Raw genomic sequence first — 25,219 nt, 5'->3', positions numbered from 1 at the left:
GCAATTGCTTAGAAGAAAGAGGTTAATTCTTGTTGCCATCATAAAACAACTAATGTTACATTTATGAGCACTTACGGTCCTACATATGGAACAAATCTAAGGAATCTACTAACAATCAAACTCTAAGGGGACGGGAGATGGCACGGAGATAACCAGGGACATGAGACCCAGGAAAAGAAGGCCAATCAGCCAGCGGATCTCCTCCAAGGCGCAGCGCTCATCCCAGAGACGCGGGAAGCAGCGCGCATGCGCCCGGTCTGCACAGCCGCCCTTTCCTGCGCGTGTCTGCATCCGGGTCCTCAGACTCACGCTCCCCGCGCCGGGCTGGCGTCTCTATGCTGTGGTGCGGAGTTGGTGGCTCTTGGTGCTGCGGCTTCTGAAGAGTCTGTGGGTCAACGGGTGAGTTTAGGCGAGCGGCTTAAAACGAGGACTCTGGCGGACACCTGGCTGGCGGTTGCTCTTCCCGGGGATTGTGCTGAACCGGGACTCGGGGCCTGGAGCAGGTGAGTCCTGGGAGCGTCGAGGCGGGGATGGCGGGGTTCCCGGCCTGGCCCCGTTGTCCCCTCTGGATTTGGGCTGCCGGGAGGTGGTGGTCTTGCCCGCGCCTCTTTCCCGACACCTGTGCTGACACTCGTTCGAATTCCCTGACAGTCGCCCTCCTCCACTCCGCGGCAGTTTGCGGAGGGCCTGGGCCCCGCCGTCGGGGAGTCTGCAGCCTGCGCCTTCCGGGCGGGACCTCGCTCGCCCAACCCCCCGGGGGTGGGGAACCTGTCACTCGCACGCGCGACCGTGCCGCTCCCGTGCTGTGCGGTCTGTATTGGTCTCGGCGTCACAGAGGCATTTCCAGGTCCGGAGCCACGTGCTGTAGAGGGAAACTCAGCTAGAAATTCTGAGTCTAGGTTCCTGCTCCGGCCCTTCTGGTAACCAGCTGCGTAATTTAAGTGCTGCAGCAGTTCTCATACCTCTCAGAAGCTCAGCTGTCTGGTTTACCCAGTTGATGCACGTACTAAATGAATCAGCACCTGCAGGAAGGACTCGGCAGTGTTGGTTGTTGAATACCATCTGATCATGATGCCAGAGAATTGCTTTCTGCCACAGCAGTTTGGGTCTCTGCGGATTGGCAGAAACCTGGAAAAGAAACATCTTAAAAATCCGAATATGAAAAGATTCTTTTTTTTTTTTCCCCCTGGGAGGATTCAGTTAGGATTCGGAGGGGTGTGTACACTTTGCCACGAAAAAATTGCCTGTACCCTGGTCTGAGTAACTGGCTTGAACTTTTTTTCAGTGAAGTGTAAGTTTTTTTCCAAAATTAAACCATTTATAAGAATCGTCTGAGTTATACACAGATTTCTTGTATTTCAGATCTGTTGAAATAGTGACCAAGGAGAAGGGCCTGAGAGACTGTATTTTCAGTAGGCATACTAAATGATTCTCAATTGATAAGGAATTTTATGAGCATAGATCTTTAAATTAGATATAGTTAAAAGTCCAGCTCCCTCTTAAACTTAATAGCTTTATCACTTTTTTTTTCTTGCAGTTTACTAGATCTGAATAGTGAGAATGAGAATAGCAACCTCAGAAACTGTTAAGTTGTGATCTTAAATAATAGGGTTTTTAATCGTATTTCTGTCTGTAGAATATAGCATAGTTCTTAGAAGATACAATAGTAGGTCTTCACAGATGTGTTTGACTGAGGAAAGATGCTTGTGCCCAGGACACAGAAGGTACAGGAAAAGATCTAAGGTCTTCTCTCCTTACAGTTTCTTTTCTTTTCACTAATAGTCAGTTTGTTGAGTTTTCAGTGTATATCCTTTGGCAATCATAGAAGCAATTTTTTTTTTTTTTTTTTTGTATCATGGATGGAACTCAGGACCTTGCACTTGCGAGGGAGGTGAGGTGCCTCTGAGCTACATCCCCTGCCCTAGCAGCAGTTGTTTTTGTTTCTTTGACATAACTACTCAGTTACACCAGTTTTTGACATTAGATTATTGTTGCACTTAAATGGAGGCTTAAGTCCATTTGTTGAACTGAATTTGACTTTTCTGTAAATGCTATTTATCTCTTGTTATTATGCTAGAATTTCTAGGCTATTGTGATCATAATTTTTTCTTGTTATGTCAGAATTCTAAAGTATTGTGCTAAGGACATAATTTAGATTCCACGTATTCATTGCAAAATCGTCTAGTTCCATTAATTTAAAATATTTGACTTAATATGCCGTGTAAAGTGTGTGGGTACAGAACTCAAGAATGTTGAAGCCATATCATGAAAGTATTGGAGTTGATGACTGAGCTATTTAAATATATAATAATTAAAATCTGATTAATTCTATAATTAATTAATTCTATAATTATAGAATACACTATAAATGTTATAAATCTGTTTTAATGTTATAAATCTTGACAATATAAAAATAAAATTTCTTACACAAATTGTGTGAATTTATGTAAGAATGCTCATGTCCACATCTTTCATGGTAGTAGAACAATCCACAGTATCTCTTAATATTCATATAATACTTTTCTTTACTTTAATCTTTTAGGACGTAAAAGTTGTTTGTGAATGTATTTTTCACAGAAATTAGCCTTTCTTATTTTGTTTTCTTTTTCTGAAGAATTTTTATTAGAAATAGCATGTGTCATCATCACATTCTTAAAAATTATGTCTGTAAGTGCTGTTTATATGAATGCACTAGGTACCAGAATGATGTATACCTAGTAATAATGATAAATATGTCTTTTCTTGGTACTGGGGATTGAACTTGTGCTTGCAAGGCAGGTGTTGGAACCACTGAGCTAAATCCCTGGTCCTAATGATAATTATTTCTGAGTTGTGGGATGTAAACATTCTTTAACAGAGGGAGATTTGGTTATAGTAACCAAAAGTTGCCCAGTAATCATTATTTTCATTAACATGTGAGCAGCAAATACCAGTCTGTTTCTCATTAGGGTTCTTTTATGTTGCTTCAATAAGAGTGTTTATTATACCTTTATAAGCAATAGTGTGATGTCTTTTACTAACATTGCCTTAATTTGAGCTCTAGCTCAGTCACTACCTGTGTGACTTTGGTCAAATTATGTCTTTTCTCATCTAAAATTGAGTGTTTATTTCACAAGATTAAATTGAGTATTTACTTCACAAGATTAAGGATTAATAAATATGTAAATGAGCTAGCCTACTATCTAAAAGTCAGTCTTCTCAAAAGAAACAGTTATTATTACTGTTTCAAAAATACTCATTGTATTTTTATATGTGCATGTTCTTGTTAAGTATTGCCCTTTTCAAAATCACCAATGTCATTGCATTTCTGTTTGAGTGTTTGTAAATTACTTTAAATGCTGTACAATAGAATTTCTTAGGTTTGAACTTCTTGTGCTGGAAGCTGTGCATCACCATAATGAGGCTTGTAATTCTTGACAACTATGACTTGGCTAGTGAGTGGGCAGCCAAATACATTTGTAATCGCATCATTCAGTTCAAACCTGGACAGAACAGATACTTTACACTGGGCTTACCAACAGGTAATAAACTGATTTTTCTGTTTTAGATACTCAGGTTGTAGAATTGAACGTTGTTCTGAGTAAAATACTTTTCTTGTCCATTACTTAGCTATATCACTGATTGAACAGATTAGTATATAAAGCCATATAGACATATATGTGTATGTTGTATGTATATACATGAATTCTTGTCCCTACATTTTGTTACTATTTCCTGTGTTAAAATTCTGTTTTACCTACTATCCCAAAGTGCAATAGGAAATACTGTAACTTAACTGATAGTCATAGTATTTTTAATTTTACTTTTTACCTTTTTCTAGTAATCCTTTATTTTTACCGGCATTGCTTTTCACTATGTACTTGTGTAGTAGGTTCGTTTTCCATATCATCAAAGGTATTAAAGTACGTGGTATTCCCTCTTCATTTCACTTTATCTGCCTTATAGTTTCTTCTCTTGGTAGCTTTTTGCTATTTCTATTTTTCTTCTTTTATATAAGTATTTACAGATGAAAGCTCTTCCTCAATATTACAACATTTTTCTTTGATTCACTTATGTACTCTGGGCTTCTTTTAGGGTGTTTGTGTTTCTTAATCACAAAATAAACTTATAGATTAATTATATATCTTCCTGGTTTTACTTTGCTGTTGAGTTGTATTAAAAAATGACCAAATAGTGTCATTTGCTCTGTGGTACTTAATTTATTTTCTTTGTACATTATTTGCATTTCATAATGATAACATTGACTAGGAAGGCAAGATATGTGTAGATAACACATAATAATTCTTTTATCGGCCCCCTTCTCCCCTTCTTTTGTTCCCCTTCCCTTTTACAAAAGATATATCTCCCCGATTCCTATTATCTGTCTTTCATTTTGCTCTTCATGTATATTTTAGGTTTGTCATATAAGAGAAAACATGATCTTTAAGCTTCTTTGTCTGATTTCTTTCTTAACATTGTGGTCTCAAGGTGCATCCATTTTCCTATAAATGATTCAAATTTATGCTTTTTTATTGCAGAGTACTCCATTGTATATAAATACCACATTCTCTCTATCTGTTCATCTCATGATGAACATATAGACTGTTTCCACAATTTTAGCTATTAGAACAATATCAAGTAACATACTGATCGTACGGCACTTTATTTGATGTTGTTAACCTTTGATTTTGCAAATGGTATTAGATGTAGAGTCAGAACTGCTCTTTGGTGAGTGCAAGGCATTTGTTATACATAGCTGAGCCTTGGTTTCCTTACCTGTAAGAAAGATAAGAATAATAGTAATAGTTTAAAATGACTTTCTCCTGTTCCTCCCCCGATATTTTTTAACTACATAAAAGCTACATTCATAATTTTTTCTACTTGGATAATTTCCATGTATGATAGTGTTTAAGTTGGTTTCATATGTTCTCTTGTTCTCCACTGGTCCAGGGTAGTCCATTTTGGTGAGAATGTCACAGGGCAGTTTTTGTGAATTTGGCACACCAATCCTGCAGGTGCATACAACACCCTCAGTTCTTTTATGTGGGCCCTGGTAATGTGTACTGGAAACCTAGGTTATTTTCAGCTTACTACCTGTATTAACTGCCTTGTCTTCATTGTGATGCAGAAATAGTAATTTGAATGTGAGGACTGAAAGGCCTTAAAGTCCTCAATACTAACAGAACTATACTTGTTTCTAGGTACTTAGATCTAAAACTTCAGCTTTATTTTTTGGAAGTGTAACTGCCTAGTAATACATCTGTCAAGGGAATACCTATGGAATCCCTTCATTGATCACCGGCAATATTAGTTGTGCCCTGTTTTCCCTTCCCTGTTGCTTTAAAATTTGAAGATACTTATCTGTGATTATAGGTAACATGGTATATCGTGGTTATTCTCCCACCAAGCACAATTTATTTAATATGTATTAGTTGGAGTAATTTTAACGAGCTTAATATAAAGGCATGCTTTAGACCTGACCTACTTTCTAACCTTATTCCCACCATTCTCTTACATTGAATTGGGCTAGAAAAGAGTAAGCCTAAATTTGCACATTGCTTTTTCTTTTTGTTTGCACTCACATTGCTTAGTGTGTATGTAGTGGAACCTATATGAGTTTTGGAACTAGACAGATCTAGATTTGAATCCCTGGCTTCACAGCCATTTGATAATTTGTAAATTCCTTTTTGACTCAGTTCTGTCTCAAAATGAGAAAGATAATACCTGTTTCCCCAAATTGTGAGTTTTACATCAGATTAGGTATAGGAACACCAACATAGTACCTAGCCACATGGGAAGCATACAGGTATCATTTTTTGTCTCATCCCCCCATCTTTTGTCTGTTTCAATTACAGTTTGTCCTCTTTATCAGAATTCTAGCCCTCCATCAGGACTTAGTTGAAATGCCATCGTCTTCGATCATGTTTCTAACAGAGTCGTAGTCTCTTTTCTTGATTCACTGCAGTATTTCAGACTTCACTTAGTTATTTTTCTCTGTGTCATGATTATTTTGTACTTGCTTGGTCCTGTATTCTTTTTCTCAGACAGAAAAGTCCTAATAATCTTTTTTGTATCTGAATCATAGTAGACATTTGTTAAATGTTACTTGTATTAGGAAATGACTATTGCAAAGAGAAAATTAAAATGAAATCTGTTTTACCAATTTACTCCGTACTGTATTTTTCAATCTTTTATACATGGATTTTAAAAGTAGATGATTGTTTTTGTCATTACTATAGTAACCATTTGTCACTTTTTATTCATACATCTTTAAATTGAAAGACAAACGAAAAACAAGATTCATTTATGCTTCTAGACAGGAAGAAGAGATAGCTAACCATTTTTTGGACAGATTTTATATTTCTGATTGTATTAATCAGTTTTCTGTTACTGTGTGACAAAATACCTGAGAAAAGCAACGTAAAAGAGCAACTTTGGCTCATGGTATCAAAGGTTGCTGCTGTCCATCCTCACATGCATCCTTTGTTTCTGGGCCTGTGGTAAGGCTGAACATCGTGGCAGGAAGCATTAGGTAGAGCAAAGCTGATCACCTAATGTGGCCAGGTAAGGGAAAGAGAGAGGAGAAAAGGCTGGGGGCAGAATACACTTTTCAAGGAGAAACCTCTTAATGACCTACTTTCTCCAACTAGGTCTCTCTGCTTAAAGTTTCTACTACCTCCAAATGAATCTGTGAAGCCATCATTGGTTTTACTCCTTTGATGAGGTTAGAGCCATCATGATCCCATCACCTCACAGAAACCCTATCTATAGTAGAGATGCAATCTTTTTACTACTTTGGAATTTCCCCCTTTTTTTTGGCCAGAGACTGTTTAGTTCTATGAACTTACATATGCTATTTGAGTAGTTTGTATGAAGGTTTTTGTTTGGTTTTGTAATGATGGTTGAACTCTTAACTGCATTGGGAGGGCCAGGTCACTTATTATAAGAGTGCAGTCAATTTAGCCTGTTACTTTGGAGTTATAATAGAAAGTACAGCAAATTTAGAAGACAAAGAGGGAGGCAGTTTCAACAGTTTCATAAAATGTGTTAATTTTACTGTCATATCATAAGGCACTTTCAAACATCATTTTGCAAATATAAAGCACGATTTTTAAATCATTTAAAATAATCACTTCATAATAGAATAAAATCAAGATGAAGTATCTAAACCAAGATCCATTTTACTAGACGTTCTCCTTATCTTAATACTTCTTTTTTATGATTGCATTTTAGCTGATACATACTGAAAAAAAATAGAAGTGTCTAATTCCTCACTCAATCCTTATTAGTTTTAGAATCAATTTTGAAAGTAGAGGCAATACTAAAATTAACTTTAGTTTCTCTTTAGATTTCAGTAAATGATCAACATTTAGGCTATTTATATATTATCTGTGCTAGAACTTAAGATTTGTTTTTCTTGAGAAAGTGGGATGTTTATTTTTATTTTTATTCAGATGTGGCCTCTTGACTTTATTCTTAGCATTTGCAGTACTACGTACAAATACCTAACAACAAGAATAACTTTTCAAAGTCTAATTTTTATTGACAGTTTTTTTAATCTTATTGAATTTATTGGTACTTTTTAAGTATACAGTAAATTTACATTTATCATTGGGATCATGTACCTGTACATGATGGGTCTTCTCATTTTTCCCCCACAGCCTTGCCCTCCCTCACCCCCTCCACCTATTGACAGAGTTTTAACCTTAATCTCACTTACTCAACAAATTACAGTTTACTAAAATTTTAAAAATACAAAGATACTAAAACTATATTTGTTAATAAATATGCATTTAAATTAATGATTACTTGCTTAATAAATTCCAAATATATGAGAGTAAGAAATATTTGTATATATAAATGCTTTTAAAATAGATTTTTGCAGTTACGTTAGAAAATTAAATTTCCATCTGTTTTAGGGAGTACACCTTTAGGATGTTATAAAAAACTAATAGAGTATCACAAGAGTGGAGATCTTTCTTTTAAATATGTGAAGACTTTTAACATGGATGAATATGTAGGTAAGGTATTTTTGAATATATTTGAATATATTATATATTGTGAATAAAATACATGTATTTTTTTGTTTTTGTTTGGTACTGGGGATTAAACTTGGGACTATATGCTTGCAAGGCAGGCAGCAGAACCACTGAGCTAAATTCCCAGTCTGAAATGAATGTATTTTAAATTTAATATAATCCTTGAATTTATGTTTTTACTATAATATATATATATTGTACTTAGGATATACTGTACTTTGTGATGAGATTGCAAATTTATATAAAAATCTGTATTGTGATGACATTTCTGTATCACGGAAAAAACAAATCAGAGGATCTGCATACATTCTTGGCTCTGCCATTGATAAGTCATACAACTTTGAGCTAATCTGTTTACATTTCTCATTCTCTGTGTCTCTGTCTCTGTTCCCCCCTAGCCCCCATGTGTTGAGGCATAGTTAAAAGCAGTAATGTAAGCTGGGTGCGGTGATGCATGCCTGTCATGTGCCAGAGTCTGGCACTCTGGGAGGCTGAGGCAGGAGGAGGATAGCAAGTCTGAATTTAGCCAGAACAATTTAGCAATTTAATAACACCCCATCTTTAAAAAATGGGCTGGGGCTATAATACAGGGTAAATAACCTGAGTTTGAGCCAGTACCACTAAGTTAAAAAAAAAAATACATAAAGTAAGAAACCAACATGGTAGTGGTGAATTAAGTAATGTGTGTGTAAAATTAATTAATAACATATAAAGATTTTTGTCCAAACTAAAGCCTCTTCATATTAATTCTTAAGCTTTTATAATGCATTGAGTGTTAACTTCAAGTGGAAATATCTGATATATAGAAACCCTGTATTAAAATACAAATACAGGAATACATTTTTAATGCACAAGGGGTAGCCAAAGAATTATGATACATTGTGCTTGGCATGCCTATAGGAAAACTAGAAGAGAAACATGGCCAGTCATTCACTTGAACAGTTATTTAATTAAATGTATAAATCATTTTAATTGATTATGATTTGGTGTGTTGGAGAAATATATAGTTGTTAAGTGGACATGAACTGTACTTCCTGTTTTTGTATCCCAGCCCCTATGTGAGCTGTCTCACCTTAGGAAAAATTCTCTGTTTTTCACTTGCTCATCTATAAAAATCAAAGGATAGTACAATTTCGTGGATGTTTTACAGCTAAATTGTATTAACATACACACATAAATAAATGTAGTACTGGGTGTATAATAAGCATATATTCAATATAAAATAGTTTTAATTTGATATGGCATAAATATTTTATTTTTTGAAATAATAAAATTTTTCTTTATTAACTTCATATTTAGGACTCCCAAGAAATCATCCTGAAAGCTACCATTCTTATATGTGGAATAACTTTTTTAAGCATATTGACATAGATCCTAATAATGCTCATATTCTTGATGGGAATGCTGCAGATTTACAAGCAGAATGTGATGCATTTGAAAGGAAAATAGAAGAAGCTGGAGGAATAGATCTTTTTGTTGGAGGTAAGAAGATTTTTGTCATGGTTTGCTGATTTAAAAAAAATCTACACATTACACAATCTAAAGAACACCTGTGACTCTAATACTCATCAATAAAAATAGAAATAGACTGATTTCTGTTTTACTCACCATCAAAATAATCTTAAAATTGTAACAGTTAACAATGAGAATTGTTCAAATTATGCTTTAATTTAGGTAGGTCTAAATTCCTTTTAAACTCTTCTGATAACATTTTTAAGGCTGACATTTTACGTCTCTCAAAGTAAGTGACCTGTTTATCCTAAATTATAGCTTTATCTTTTTCATTGATTTTAACCTACCATCACAGTCTGCTTGTGAAATGAGAATTAAATCTAAAAGTTTATAAGACATGGGTGGATTTCAGTACATAGTTCAAATTACTTCAACTCACTGAAGAAAATGGTTAAAAATGTGTTCTTTTTTTTGTTTTTCTTTTTGTTTGTTTTTTTGTTTTTTGTTTTTTGTGTACTGGGCATTGAACTCAGGTCCTTGCACTTGCAAGGCAGCTGCCGGAACACTGAGCTAAATCCCAGCCCAATGTAACTTTTAATTTATCTTCATTCTTTAGATAGTATGAGTTAAACTATAAATTGTCTTAATTGCAAAGTGAATGAGTGTTTAATTGACTAAATTTCACTTGTAAGTATATATTTTTATGTATGTATACATGTGTACATAATATACTGAAAACAGAGTTTCTTTATAACATTTTCTGTTAATCAGTATGAAGCATCTGAGACAGCTAGCTGATTGCTGTAGGAATAGTATATTAATTAATTAAAACCCAAAATTCTTTTTTGCTAGATTCTTTAGTATTCAACTAAAGAAACTATACTATTCCAAATTAACATGAAGTTGTCTTTATCTTATAATTAATTAGAAAACTCAACATTACATGAATTAGAGGTATATTGCCATTAATTTATGATTGTAGTAGCCAACTATAATTGAGGTGGTTGATTGCTTTTGCACAGAATTGGGTTTTATAGTCAAACATGAAATTGATCTTACGATCTCTCCTTGTCTTTGGTAAGTTTATTGACAATTATAATTAAATTATTTCAAAACAATATTAGCCATTTCAAAATTTTCAAGAATTAAGCACACAATAACATTTTAAAATGTCTAAAGACAATTTATGGTCTATAGTTTATATTCTGTGTTAATCTTTTCTTTTTAAACTGTAGAGACTAATACAGTTTCCCCTTAGTTTATTGAATTCTCTGAGGTTTTTAGTGAAATACTTCTAAAGATGTATAGTGAGATTGAAATTTCACAGAAATTTTTATCCCTATTTAGGAGAGCCAATAGCACTTTTTTTTTTTTTTTTTTTTTAGGATAGAGCTCGGGTCCTTGGCGCTTGCGAGGCAGGCCACCGAACCGCTGAGCTAAATCCCCGGCTACTTATTTTCTTATATAGGTACAAAAGCTTTTTTATCTGAGCAAGTATAAGTTAATCTTATTTTGTTTTTCAAAGCAGAAAGTTTATCTGTTTTAAATAAAATTACTGATATTATTTTTGTAATCTGAGAGTGTTTACACATTCCAACTTGGTACATATTGCTTAATTTTGAGATAATTACCATTCTGTTTGTCAGATTTGAAGGGTGAAACATTAGATGTTTGGTTTTTTTTGGCTTTCATTTGTATTTTTATTTTGTTACTAGAGATTGAACCTAGGGGTACTCTATTACTTGACTATAGCACCAGCCACATTTTAGTTTTTTTTAATTTTACTTTATCTATATTTGAGGCAGGGTCTCATAAATTTGCTCAGGATGGATGCAAAGTTGTGATCTTTCTGCCTCATCCTATCAGAGTACTGGAAGTATAGGTGTGTACCAATACCCCAACCTGGGAATATTTAAGGAGTATGCTAACAACTTACTCTTTCGATTTTTTTAAACTCCATATCAGAATCAAGTAGAATTGCTGGAATATAATATACCTACACTGACTTTATTAAAAAAATATTGTCACTGATTTACTGTTATACCAGAAAAGAATATTAGTTATTGGAGGTTGTTTTAAATGGATGTTTGAAAAATGTCTTCATCTGTGGACTTTGTCTTTGCTGTTAAGTTTATTAACCTTACTATGGATCTGTGTGGCAAATCTCTAGCAGAGTCAGTGCTCGGAAATAGAAATTACTTGGGGAAAATACCTGATAAGGACTCTAACTGTATTTTGTTCTTTTGCCTGCTTTCCAGAAAGTATTCATAATTTAGGGTAATTTTTAGGCTGCAGCTCTTTAAACCTGATTTCTGGTTGAACACTCATCTTTCCCATAGCTGTAAGTCATTTCTCACTTCTTTTTAGGTAACTGGTTTTGTTATGTTTCTTTACTGTAAACTACCTCAATTTTCCCCTCAAAGTAGATGGAACATAAATTGTAATTATTTATGTTTATCACTAATTCTTACTACTAAAAAAGAGTTGACTTTTTTAAACCAATTTGTCTTAAGTGTCTGATAGTCGTCTCCTCCCCACCAAAAAAAAAAAAAATTATAGGAGTTTTCTTGTCTGCTCCATTAACATCTTCATTGCAATCTGATCCAGAGTTTGAAATTTATATGTATCATCTAAAGGACTTGCTTACTCTGTACATGAGAAGAAAATAGTTAATTTATGTTTTCTTTTCCTGTTTGGAGTAACCTGTTTATTGGTGATGTCTATGTATATGAAAGAATCTGATCTGATTCTTTGTTGATTTAGATTTGTTATCATTGGATTTTTCAAAACAAGGCTTGGTATCTGGGTCTTACCACTTGCCCTTCTTTTGTTCCAGGGTTTGGTTAATAAAAACACTAAGAACTGCCAAATGGGATCAAAATATCAGCTTTATTGAAGGTAAAGTTGGAATAGATTGTAGGTTGGGCTTGAAGTCAGAATAAGCTCAAAATGTTAATCTGTTCACCCCAGGGAATTAGAGCAGGTAGTACCCTCCCTTCATAGAAAAAAAAAAAAAGGGAAAGTATATAGTCTCAAAAGTTCTCATTCCTCTAATGGCAAAAATGTTGAGAAAGAATAAAGTGTATCATGAATTTCTCACCTTACTCTGGCAAGGAGATGCACAAATAAATCTAATATTTATTTATTTACTTTTTTAAGACAGTGGGGACAATGTTGACTTTTTTTATTTTGGTTTGGTTTGGTTTGCTACATGATGGAATTCTTTGGTTTGCTGATAACAGGAAGTAACTAATGGGACCAGAGGAAAATTAGTTGGAATGATTTGGGAAACTAATAAAACTGAAGGAAGAGTTGAAACAGCTCAGTCTTTAGAAAAACAAGAACGAGAGAACCTTGTCTCTCAGTAATAGGGACTCATCATCCTTCTCCAAGCAGTGCTGCCATCCAGTGCCTCATTTCTAGATGTCCTCTGTTTTTTCTGTATCCCATGTCAAGTTTCAAATCTGGAGAGTTGGTTCTGTTTGGTTCATTTGGGACAAATGCTTATCTCTATACCACAGTCACTTTACTTTTTGGACATTAGAAATCGTCGTCATTTAAGCCCTTCTGGGAAGGATCAAATGAGATAAAGGTAGAAGAAACTAGTGGACTAGCCAAAGAATAGACACCACCCATTCATTTATTCCACCATTATTTGAATGCCTCCTATGTATAATGTGTTGTTCTAAATGGTGAAGACACATGAACATGGAGCCCTTACTCATGAAATTTATACCTACAGAATTTAAATAATACAAGAAAGACATATATCAGTCAGTGAGTTTTTTGAGATGTTTCATAGACAAACTGATATCTTAATCTAGACTAATCGTCTGAATAAGAATTAGCCAATTAAAAACTTGTATCAGAAATCTCACTTTTTTAGTTACTCATGGCCAATAATGAATGTTGATCTATCTCTATTATTATTTTTGTATTGCTACATTTTAGGTATACAGTACAGTTACATTCATCATAGGAATCTTGCACCTTTACAAGATTTATCCTGGTTCTTATTTTTCCATATTCCCTAGTCCTCCCTTTGCCCCCTCCACCCTTCCCTGTTTACAAAGACATTGTTTCCGTGTTTTTCCTGTTTACGTATTTTTTCTTTTGCCTTCTTACCTTTCCCCTACCCCTCACACTTCAACTTTTAGACCCTTTCTTCCTTTTACACCATATCAATTATACATTTTGATTCTTATTTACACTTTTAGTTTTTCACACCAGGGAAACCGGTATTTACACGTGTGACTTATTAATTTCACTGAAGAGTATGTTCTCAATGTCCATCCACTTAACTACAAATGTCTCTAGTTTCTCATTCTTTATGGCTGAGTAGTACTCCATTTTATTTTAAAAAAACACATCTTCTTTATCCTGTCTCTATTATTGCCCTTTGCTCATAATTTCTTCTGTGTGACCCAAATCACCAGTAAGAACACTAGTGTTGACCTTAGTAGACTTCGTGTTTTCTGGAGTTTGTATTTTCCTTATTTCGTCTTCTGTTCCTTACACATGTAAAGACACATGTAAGTATTTGTGTATATGACTATCTAAGAGGACAAACAATACTTTTGCAAGTCTAAAGAGAAAAGTATATGCAGTTAAAACTTAGATTTATAAGCAGACATGTACTTAATAGTGAAAATTATCCATAGTTATTAGGTGCCTACATTCAGAATTTATGTCACCACATTAAACGTTCCTAGATTGTTGTACTTTGGTAGTCTGTATTTGTTTCATACTCATTTTTCCTTCACCCTTCAAAAGTAGGTAACTGTCAGATTTTATGTTGTGCTCTGTGAATTTCTTATATTAGAGTTCTGTGCTGAATGTCAGTAAAATATGCCTAACTTATTATTAAAGTGATTGTGTAGAAATGTAAAAGATATTTTAATGACTTGGAGAACTTGTAGTTTTAGTTTTTAATTGACGTTGTCATACATTTAACTAGGTTAAGAGTATATAAAATATTTTATGAATTATTTTGTAAAAAAAAATTGCTTCTCATTTTCTTCAATTAAGGAATGCTATCTATGTTGTTACTTACATTTAGAAGCAATTCTAGAATATTAGAATTATCTGTAGTTCTCTTTAAAGCAGTATTCTTGAAACTGGTTGTCCTTCATTATTTGGTCACAAAATCAATGTGGCAGTTACAACTAGCATTTCCTTTTTGTTTCTTTTATAAAATAAAATGGAATATAATAGAAAATAGCTTTTTGGCTCCTTTTAAAGCTAAGTATGATTTTATATGATTTTCATTTTAATTGTATTTTAGATTTTGTGTGAGATGTGTGTATGTACACTAGATTGTAGTGTCAGATGTTATTTCTTACAATAGGTTACAATCAGAAGCATTTGAAAAACTGTCCAGTCTATTTTTATAGGTGAGGAAACTGTAATAAAGAAAGGTCCACTAATTTCCCCAATCTGGACTAGAACTAACCAAATTAAAGCATGAGAATAGAGAGCACTGTGTTAGGAATCAGAAGATTTACAGTTGAGTCTGCTTTGGTATTTACTAAATTATGACTGAATGAGTCACTTGTTTTCTTTGAGCATTGGTTTCCTTTTGTATTATTAAAAAGGTGGAAGAGAGGAGGAAAAACAGATTTGCCTCATCTTACTACCTCACAAGATGTTTAAATATATCTGTTGTGATAATCTATGTGAAAGTGATTTATGAATTGTAAAGTCTTAATTTTACTGCTATTATCAGAATCATTCCAACTCATTGCTGTTCATATAGAACACATGGAAATACTTTGTTGAGTAAAATATAGAAACAAATATTTTAATGCAGTATTAAGAATTCAGCTATAAAATAAGACCAGGTAAGTGTCTTTATGATTATTTCCTTGATCTTAAAACTGAGTAGAACTTTGAGAATACATATTTACTATATGTGAGAAACCTAATTGACTTTATGCTTATATGTGTGTATATTTTTTTTTTTGAAAGGAATAGGTCCAGATGGTCATATCGCTTTTAATGAGCCAGGATCCAGTTTAGTATCAAGGACAAGATTAAAGACTCTAGCAATGGACACCATTTTGGCAAATGCTAAATATTTTGATGGAGATTTATCAAAAGTGCCAACTATGGCTCTAACTGTTGGTGTGGGGACAGTGATGGATGCTAGAGAAGTAAGAATTAAATGTTATTTTTTCTATGATATTTAGGTAAAGTGATTGTAATACACAGTGATATTCATCCTATTTGCAATAAAAATTATGTTTAAGTTTTCAGTCACAGAATCTTGTCAGTATCGTGTTCAGGAATCAACTTAAGTATCTGAAGCTATCAACACCGCACCTTTTTCATGTACTGTCTTACTTTTGTATTCTTGCTTCACAATTGAGGTCTTAAAATCTTACTTATCATATGGTTTGTTTGTTTTTAATTCAAATACTCTTGTAAAAGGACTGTTGGAATAAAGGTGCAATCTTTGCACACTTTCTGGTTTTGGAGCCCTCAGGATGATTAAGTTTAACGTGCTTCTTGGCCATATGAAGGACGTGAATAGCCAGTCAGAGGGTTGGATCTGTTCCAGATGTAGCATATTTAAAAATGTCTGAGCAGTGAACCATAAATCTTGCCTAATTTTTAAGTCTTTCATTGGACTTTTATTCTGTTCCTTGAGAATAACAAATTAAGAGTCTGTTTATGATTCCACTGTTTAAATTATGTGGAAATCCAGCTAGGAAGATTGGACAGGTTCACAGAAAGAGGATAAAATATGATTCCCAAGTAATTATATTTGGATTTGAACACACAAAACTCATTCACATATATAGGAGGTCCTCATTTTCTGAAAATCATGGATAAATGAAAAAGACATGTCAAGGACTGAAATTTCATAGCAGTTAAATTGAAAAAGAAGCATTTAAAAGTAATCTTATTTCTAAAAGATGAAACTGAAAGTTAGCAAGTAGATTTTTTAATTTTATAGGATCCTAGTTAACAGTATTTATACTTATACTGATTTTTAGAATAAACAGATAAGCAGTTGAATATTTTTTTCTTTTGATCAGTTTTTCAGACAAAAATATAATGCCATTTATGTAACAGTATTTGTTTCCAGTATGACCATAGTCAGTATGGACAAACTATTCTAGGGCTTCATTTTTCCCAAGGACCTATCTTAGTTTGATTGTTCGTAGCATTCTATTGAAATAAGTGTTAATATTACTGCATTTTATTGATTTTCCTACCTTCAACTGTTATTGGTTTAATGTAAACAGATTCACTTTTGCCAGTGATTTTAACTGTGATATGAGTTGTATTTTAGTATCATTTTTATTAATAGTTTGTACATATGGTGATTAGAAACTACAATCAATTTTTAAAATTTTTAAAACTTAATATAGTGAAAGACACATTACCAAAGCAGTGGGACAAGTGTGTTCAAAGATGGGGAATATTTGAGTATCGTGGTGAGGATGAATAGCAAAGTATCTTTTACCGTAATTTAAAAAAAATTAAATATTTACTGTTGTTTCTTATTATCCCCTAAACTTAAATTTGAATCTGTGTCAAGGCCAGATGTTACTAAGCCGGAGGGTTTGAGTAGGGAACTAAATTTTAAGTGGTGAGTTCATCAATATCTGTTTTCCCATTTGGCAACTCATATAATTAGGACCTTCTGTACATACTTGGGAAGTTATTTCCAATTTCCTTAAGACTTGTGAATTGTCAGGTATATAAGGAATGTCATAGGCCAGTGGCCTTCACTATCAAACTTCTTCTTTGTACACTTCACCATTGACGGTATATCTGGATGTTCCTTGTGTTGCTAATAACTCATTGTTGACTGTTCATGGTATTCTAATACCTCATATTCAAAATTATTTTATTTGCTTATGTTTGTTAGTTAGCACTGGTCAAAATTTTTGGGGTGTTTTGCTGTGTTTCCTGGTTTATTATCTGTTTCTTCCTTAAAATCTCCATGAATTTGTGGGTCATTTATTGTAGCACCTAACACTGCCTGTCACATAACAGATATTAAGTAACTCATGGTAATAGTTTGAATGCATTGTGTATGTTTACAATACATTGTGGACAAAATTGGTCCTCTTCACAGTTTTATCTACCTGAACCACTAGAACTGATTTGTATTCACTTTTGGCTTTTTCCACAAGCTAGTTTACCTTGAAAAGGTAAAATTTGTTCTAAGTTATACTTCAAGATGAATATTCTGATAGTGATTTTTAAACACAGACTTTTTTTCACTATTGCAACATCTTTAGAATAATAATTTTAATTATTTGGATATTCTTACGATGACATATGGGAGCACCAGTAAATCTTAAAGTTTACTTTTTAATGCCTTATTGAAAGTCACAGAAGTGACCAGTATTCCTGCAAGTTTTACCTACAGGACCTCTTTTCATCGTCTATGACTGTGGACTTTTCTGTCATAAAACTCGGCATCATCCTTCCTTTCTGACCACTTCTTCTATGCCAGCTTTCCCAGCTCTTCATCTGCCTTATGAAAGTTGTTTTTTCCTGGAATTTCACTGTAGCACTGCATGCTCTTTCTACATACTCTGCGCAATCCTCTACTTGACTATTTCTTAAAAAACTACTGCATCTGTCTGCAATAGTCGTAGCATTGAACATTCTTGCCAGTAGTTTTCATCACTGTTCCAAAGTAGATTACTTTCATTACAGTGAGAACCTGCTAATGCATATCTTTAGCCAGTTTTCTTTCTGAAGCCATACAAAGAGGACTGTTACTCTGCTGACGTCCAGAAGTTTAGACTCCTTATATTACACTATTCAAAATTTGAATTTGTCTTTCTACCCAAATTGTCTTCTAAATATTTCTTCTTGATAACAAGCATTGTCCTAAAAATTTTCTGTTCTTGAACCATTTATGCTCATTCACCTTCTTTTCCACATTTAATCATTCACTAAGTCCCAACCATTTACAGATAATGTGCATGAATATCAGCTCCCTTCACAACCAGTATAATTCAGTCTCTTAATTTTTTAAGAGTTCTGGCTTTTATTATTAGTAGTCGTATTTCCATTAAGGTTATTGGCACATTTTAGGTATATAACTTTTTTGAGAACTATGTAAACTCATTTCTAATACATAACTATTTCTGGTCTTTACCTGTGTCAGTCACTATATTACTGCCTGGATAATTTTTCAAAAACATTTTTTAAATTTATTATCTCTGTAACGTTGTGTGTATAATTTCCTATTACTTCATTACAAAATCAAGTCTCACCACTTAACATCTCTGACTCAACCAGTTTCCAGACATTTTCTTTTGGTTCTCTATGCTCCATCCTTACCAAACTTCTAGCTTTTTAAAAATTCTTTATTTTAAATTTTATTAAACCCAGGGCCTTTGTATTGAGCTACATCCCCAGCCCTTTTTATTTATTTTTTGCTTTTTTTTTTTTTTTTTGAGACAGTGTCTCACTTCATATCATAGTTCAGGCTAACCCTGAACTCACTGTGTAGCCCAAGCTGGCCTTGAACTCACAGTGATCCTCCTGCTTCAGCCATCCACCCTAGTCCTGGGATTACAGGTGTATGCTATCACACTAGGTTCTAGCTTTTGATTGACTATCGTGTAATTCTCTGAAATACCCCACTACCTGGAGAATTTCTGTTTGTCTAGAAGACTTGGTTTCCTAGAGGAGATACCCTACACCTTTTCCAAGCTTTCCTATAGATTTACTATCATGTTATTATTATGCTTTGTTTTGTATATAGAGATTTTATACATTGAGTCCAATAATTTACATATCAGTTCTTCTGACATCCTTCCCATCTTAAGGCTGTATAACACACTGGTTCTCAAACATCAGTGCATGTGTTAAGATTCACTGGTGTCCACACCCAAAAACTGACTGTTCAGATTTGAAGATTTTGCCATTTGAGAAAGCATCTCAAATTGTTTTGAACAAATGTTTTTTATGATATGAGAAATTCTGTCATTGAGAATAGAAGTTATTAAAATGCATTACAAATCAGTATTATTTTGAGAGCTATTTTTTAATCTCTGCTTTTTCAGATTCTTATATCTGACCTTGCCATAAACACCAGTCTTTCATCCTATATTTAAGTCCAGCAGCCTCCACTCCTTCCATTCCCTTTGTACAGTATAAGTGTTTCCTCTTTTTATCAATAGTCAAGCCTTTTCACTCTTTCCTCAGTATACACAATATTGAGATTTGTGTTGCCACCTATGCCATCACCTTTCTACAGTATGTGCTTCAATGATGAAAGAGTCTTCACTCATATTTTAGAGGTTGTATAATGTAACTGTTAGTTGTTAAGGATATGGACCCTAGAATCAAACCACTTCTTTATATCTTGGTCCAAGACTTTGGGCAACTTAGAAAATATCTATTCTTATCTGTAAAATAGCAATAACTTTTATCTCATGAAAGTTTTGAGTTTTATCCTTGAATCATATTTGAAAATTTTCTGAAATAAACATTGGAAAATATCTTTATGCAGCAGTTAGTATTTTCATTTACTCCAGACTACTGAAGTAGCTTTATAGAGATTCTTCAAGTGCCAATCTAAGAACTTCTGCCACATTTTCTGCATAATGGTAACTTCAGAGGCTCTGAGTCTCAAAAATACTGTGACTTTTAGGGAATTGGAATGGAGACAAAAACCTGTATTTTTTTGGCTTTTGTTTTTAGTTCCTTCTGTAACACATACGAGTCTTAAGACAAAAACATTGGCTAATAATGTCCAGCAAGGAGAACTATTTTACAAATTCATTTATACTTTGTTTTCCTTCTATCACACATAATTTTTGTTTCAAAGGATGAATACAATTATAGGTGGTGGCATGTTAAAATCTACTTATATAGTGTGTATGAATACGTACATAACAAAATTTCTGTTGTTAAAAATACTTGACTTGCAGCTACTTTATCTGTGGTGAGAAATACCTTTAAGGATTTGAAACATTACATAAACTTAAGTGTACAGTCTGAGTTGCACACTGACAGTTTTACTGCTAAAAGATTCATTCTGACACTTCACATTTCCATATGTTCTTTGAATTATTTCATAGGCGGTTAAGAGTTATTAGGATAAAGTGGATTTTTTTGTAGTTTGTAAGCATAATCTCAGTCATGTATGCTTGAAAGACAGATCTTGTGTTTAACTTGATTCTTAATTCTACCTTTGTGTGAAACCTTATATAATTATAGTCAATGAAATGATCTTGACTTCTCTGGATAATATTTTGTATATTTAAAAGTAGTATTTAGGGCTGGAGATTTAGCTCAGTGGTTCTGCTGTCTGCCTCACAAGCATAAGGTCCCGAGTTCAATCCCTGGTACCAAAAAAAAAAAAAAAAAAAAAAAAAAATAGTATTTATTGCTTATCTTCACTAGACTGCATTGTTGTACTGTTGAGATGATATAAATCTTTCAAGATTGGTGATTCTCCTTTGGCAAGCTAGCTCTTTCATTCTTTCAGATCTCTTACACATCAGTATTTATTGTTAATAATCACAGTTTGAATTATTTACTTCTGTTTCATAATTCAGTACCTACTCATTTGGAACATGTTTTAAGTATTAACAATGAATTGTATGATTTTTTAGGTGATGATCCTCATAACAGGTGCACACAAGGCATTTGCCTTGTACAAAGCAATAGAAGAAGGAGTCAATCATATGTGGACTGTTTCAGCTTTCCAGCAGCATCCAAGAACTATTTTTGTATGTGATGAAGATGCTACTTTAGAACTAAGAGTTAAAACTGTGAAATATTTTAAAGGTGAGCATTGAATTTCAAAAGCAGAGTGAGATATTCTGTCGGAGGTGACAAAACTTATTACTATAGGGATTAAATCCCACACTGGCCTGTTGAAATCTAGCATTGCGCTGATACTACAGCTAATTTTTTAAGGAATAAAATTTTTCACTTGGGATAAAAGTAGCTTTCAGAGTAGTGCCCTATTTTGTTTTCCTTCAAGAAGAAAATGTATTTTCCTTAAATACATTTTTCTTGAAATCTGAAATTTAATATTTTACTTTCATATTGAATATACCAAATAGAATGTATTATCTTTGTGTTTTCTGTGTTTCTTTTCACGTTTACCAACCCAATCTCAACCTTCTACTTAAATCCTAATCCATGGTAAGATTCATCTCCCAACCATTTAATCATCACAGTTTCAATTTCCCCTATAATAGCTAAGTTTTAAATCACTGGGGAATAAACACTACAAATCAGCAGGAGTTCCACTGCCCAGACTTCTGCATGATTTTCCTTTTCCTTTTTCCTGTATTCTATTTTAGTAATTCTCAAACCTTATTGTACTTGGTTGTATATATAAAAAAAATCATATATACTTGACATAATGGGTCATTTATATATTAAGAGACATTTTTACTAGATTAAACTTAGAACCTATCACCTGATTGAGTGGGCTTGCTATATAAACCCAAACACATAACCAAGCTATGTAAACTATTTCTTTATAAATGACCTGTATTTATACAGATGATGTTATAGTTCATAGTATGTGTGCCCCATTTGTTATATGAATAATCCAGGTATCAGAAAAAAATTTACTGAATAAATCAAATCTCTCATGAATATAATTGCTTAAGAAAAAATTAAGAAACCATATTTTATTGACTCTCATACTCATCTTTAATTGGGATGTCTTAAAATTGGTGTCATACCTTATAACATTTTTTATGAACAGTATACAAAATGGTGTCAAATTACACAGCATTTCATATTTTAAAATGTATATAATCTTAAAAAGTATAATTCAGTTTAAAGGAAATCGTTACCTTTAGCATCATGTAAAATGTTAGGATATGGCAAAAATGTTCTAAGTGGTATGTAAGTGGTTGAAGCTTGGCAAGTACTGAAAAATCTTTTTTAAAATAATTTTGATCATGTAGTGTATATAGTTTTGTGTTGTATTTACATTTAATGTTTTGTGAGCATTTTCCTGCTTTACTAAATATTCTTCAAAAGCATTTCTATAGGGTACAGTCAAGTAGATATATCTTTTTTTGATATAATTTTAACATTTCCTTGTATAACACATTGATTTACCTTTTATATTGTCATTATTTAACCAAGACAAAAATATATCAAATTAAGATAAGAAATTATTGGCTTCTTTTTAATTTGATGGGTAGAAACAGCACCTCAGTGATTGGTTGTGAATAAAATGAGTTTGCAAGTAAAGTTCTACCTATACATTGTATTTCCTTGTAGTTTTCTGAATTTCATCACAAATGTTACATTCTTTGAGGTTAGTACAAACAATTTTCATTATCTACTAATTTGAATGCCAGTTTTTTGTTTTTATTTTTGGTACCAGGGATCAAACTCAGAATGTTGTGCTTGCCAGGCAAGCACAGCACCACTGAGCTAAATCCCTGTCCCTTGAATGCCAACTTTAAGGCATTTAACTTGTCTATTTTGTAGTCCAGTAATCCCTAGATAAACCCTCTACTAGTCCTGATTTTGTCATAATTTGATTTTTATCATATATTTAATAGCCAGTACTCATGTTAAAAGTAAGCTTTAGTAAGAACTGTGCACAAGCATACATACCCATTATAAAATTAAAGTCTACATATAAGTTCCCACTCTGAAGCATATATACCAGTTTTAAAATGAAACTTGAAACCAGCTTAAGTTTGAAAATTAATTTTTACTCTAAATTGTTTAATACAGGCTTCTCTATTGTTTTAGTAAACCTTATTGTGTGATGAATCTTACTATCAATGCAGAGTAATATATTGGAAGACTGAAGCTTAGTATAATAGTAATTATAGTCCCTACCCAGAATGTAGTAGAACTGACAGAATCAAGTCAATGTAACTTTAGATGTAATTAAAATACATTATCCAAGTTGTTCAAGTTTGTTATCCTGTCAAACTGTTGGCTCTCTGAAGAACTGCTCCTACTCTTCTTACTTCAAAAGTGCTGCACACGTTTTAGATGTGTAGTTTCATAATTATTAACTGATACTTGCTAGGTAGTTGAAACAAAATATTTTAAAACATTTCTATTTGTATTTTTCAGTAACTTGACTTTTGTATTAGATGGGTACCATATATACTTACTGTATCTTCTAAATATTTTGGTTTCTAAAGTAAATGAGATAGATCAAAAACACAACTAGAACTGTGCTTTTTGTCTTTAAGGTTTAATGCATGTGCATAATAAACTTGTGGATCCACTATACAGTATGAAAGAAGGAAAGTGAAGGAGATTGAAGCAAAATTCTACTTGAAAAGACCACTGTATTAGATGCATTTTCAGCTATGCAGTATGATAACGGGAAATACTGAAGATTGTCACTTTAAAAATCCATTATATATGTTAAACATTCCATAGTTAGAATATCTGTTTTACACTAGGATTCATGAGAAATAGTTGGCTCTCCAAGCTGTTAGCAATTACAGAAAGCTACATAGCCACTTATACAGACAGTATAGAGATGTCTGCTGATTTTAGGTGCCATGTGTGATATAACATAGACTATTCTTTAATTACAGGAAGACACTCCAAGCCTTTCATTTATCAAACAAGTCTCATTTCAAATCTTTACTTTTGGAATGCTCTCTTTAGATTGCTGTGTATTATACACATGATTATCTGCACGGTGTTGCCTTAGTCATCTTTCAGCAGTAGTTGGACATCAAAAGTCCTGCTACATATTGTTGATAAAGGAAATGTGAAGAGATGACAGTGTTTAAAAGTAGTTTACATCCTTTTAGAAAGTATGTGTAAGTGCATGTTTTTTTGCGCACCTTCTTATATAGCACCTTTTTACAAATACGCTCTTATTTTTACTTAATGACACGGGTTTATGCCCCCCCCATATATATATAGCTTGGCAATTATGAGCTTTATATAAACCTAAATTCTTTTGAAGAATATTTTCTGATTATTGCTAAATTTCATAAATGATTAGCTTTATTCCTTATATATAAAATGTCTAAAAAGATACTACTATGCTATATAAAATTACTGTAAATCATTCATTGCAGATTGTGATAAACTGAATAAATTGCAGGTCTGTATTGTTTTCTATAACTCAAATAAAGCTTATTAATAATAAGAAATTTATCTAAATTTTATTTCTAGAAGTGAAACAAACATGCATTTGGGAGATTCCAACAATTAATAGTACTTGTGAGTTTACATTTAATTTGTTGCCATTATGTAGTAACTAGATTTAATAGTCTCTCTACCTATAGTTTTACTTTTGTAAAAGAACACACCTCATCCTTTGCATATTGTGCATTTTATAAGCACATCTTGTAGAAGCCTAACTTAGGTATCTGCTTAATCTATGAATAAAATATTGCTTATAAAATTTAAATAGCAAGTAAATTAAAAATGTGGTAAGACTTCCAGAGTAAAATTATGCTGCTTTACATTAATTAGAGACGTTTGATAGCCTTACAGAAGGTTTTTAGCTAACCAGTGTATCAGCAGCATCAGGTAGTAATAATTTTAATATTAAATATTTACTGCAGACAACTCTATCTTTGGTCATATAGATCAGAGTGAAAAAACCAAAGGTGTCTGTTTCAGTGTTCTATCCACAGATATTTCTGTGCTTTGAAGGTCTTAAAACATACTCTTTTTTATTACAGCTGATACTAAGAGGATACTTTAGGGGCCGGGGATTTAGCTCAGCAATTCGGTGGCCTGCCTTGCAGGGACCCGAGTTCAATCCCCCGGTACCAAAAAAAAAAAAAAAAAAAAAA

General features: G+C 33.2%; 1 protein-coding gene across 3 annotated transcripts; it reads left to right on the top strand.

Annotated features, from left to right (window-relative positions):
- Positions 1 to 263: 263 nt before the first annotated feature.
- Gnpda2 (glucosamine-6-phosphate deaminase 2) lies at positions 264 to 24,526 on the top strand. 3 transcript variants are annotated; one of them, XM_010639105.3, is made up of 7 exons: positions 264 to 503; positions 3,360 to 3,521; positions 7,899 to 8,000; positions 9,318 to 9,500; positions 15,438 to 15,622; positions 21,068 to 21,242; positions 23,645 to 24,526. In XM_010639105.3, the coding sequence occupies exons 2-7, from the start codon at positions 3,398 to 3,400 to the stop codon at positions 23,704 to 23,706; spliced, it is 831 nt and encodes a 276-aa protein (XP_010637407.1). In that variant the 5' UTR covers positions 264 to 503; positions 3,360 to 3,397; the 3' UTR covers positions 23,707 to 24,526. The 3 variants fall into 3 exon arrangements, with proteins under 3 accessions (XP_010637407.1, XP_010637408.1, XP_010637409.1); XM_010639106.3 differs by having other exon boundaries at positions 3,350 to 3,521; XM_010639107.3 differs by lacking the exon at positions 3,360 to 3,521.
- The last annotated feature ends 693 nt before the right edge of the window (positions 24,527 to 25,219 follow it).

Source organism: Fukomys damarensis, unplaced genomic scaffold, assembly GCF_012274545.1.
Source record: "Fukomys damarensis isolate Sample0158 unplaced genomic scaffold, DMR_v1.0_HiC HiC_scaffold_35, whole genome shotgun sequence".
In the NCBI taxonomy this organism is placed as follows: domain Eukaryota; kingdom Metazoa; phylum Chordata; class Mammalia; order Rodentia; family Bathyergidae; genus Fukomys; species Fukomys damarensis.
The sequence above is the reverse complement of the archived record's forward strand: the minus strand, read 5'-3'. Positions and strand labels throughout refer to the sequence as shown.

What these genes read in the sequence shown, in the direction of transcription:
- Gnpda2 (XM_010639105.3), top strand. Translation starts at nt 3,398, where the DNA reads ATGAGGCTTGTAATTCTTGACAACTATGACTTGGCTAGTGAGTGGGCA. An exon ending in AATAGATCTTTTTGTTGGAG is followed by an intron (nt 9,501 to 15,437) that starts GTAAGAAGATTT and finishes TTTTTTTGAAAG; the next exon opens with GAATAGGTCCAGATGGTCAT. An exon ending in AACTGTGAAATATTTTAAAG is followed by an intron (nt 21,243 to 23,644) that starts GTGAGCATTGAA and finishes TTTGTCTTTAAG; the next exon opens with GTTTAATGCATGTGCATAAT.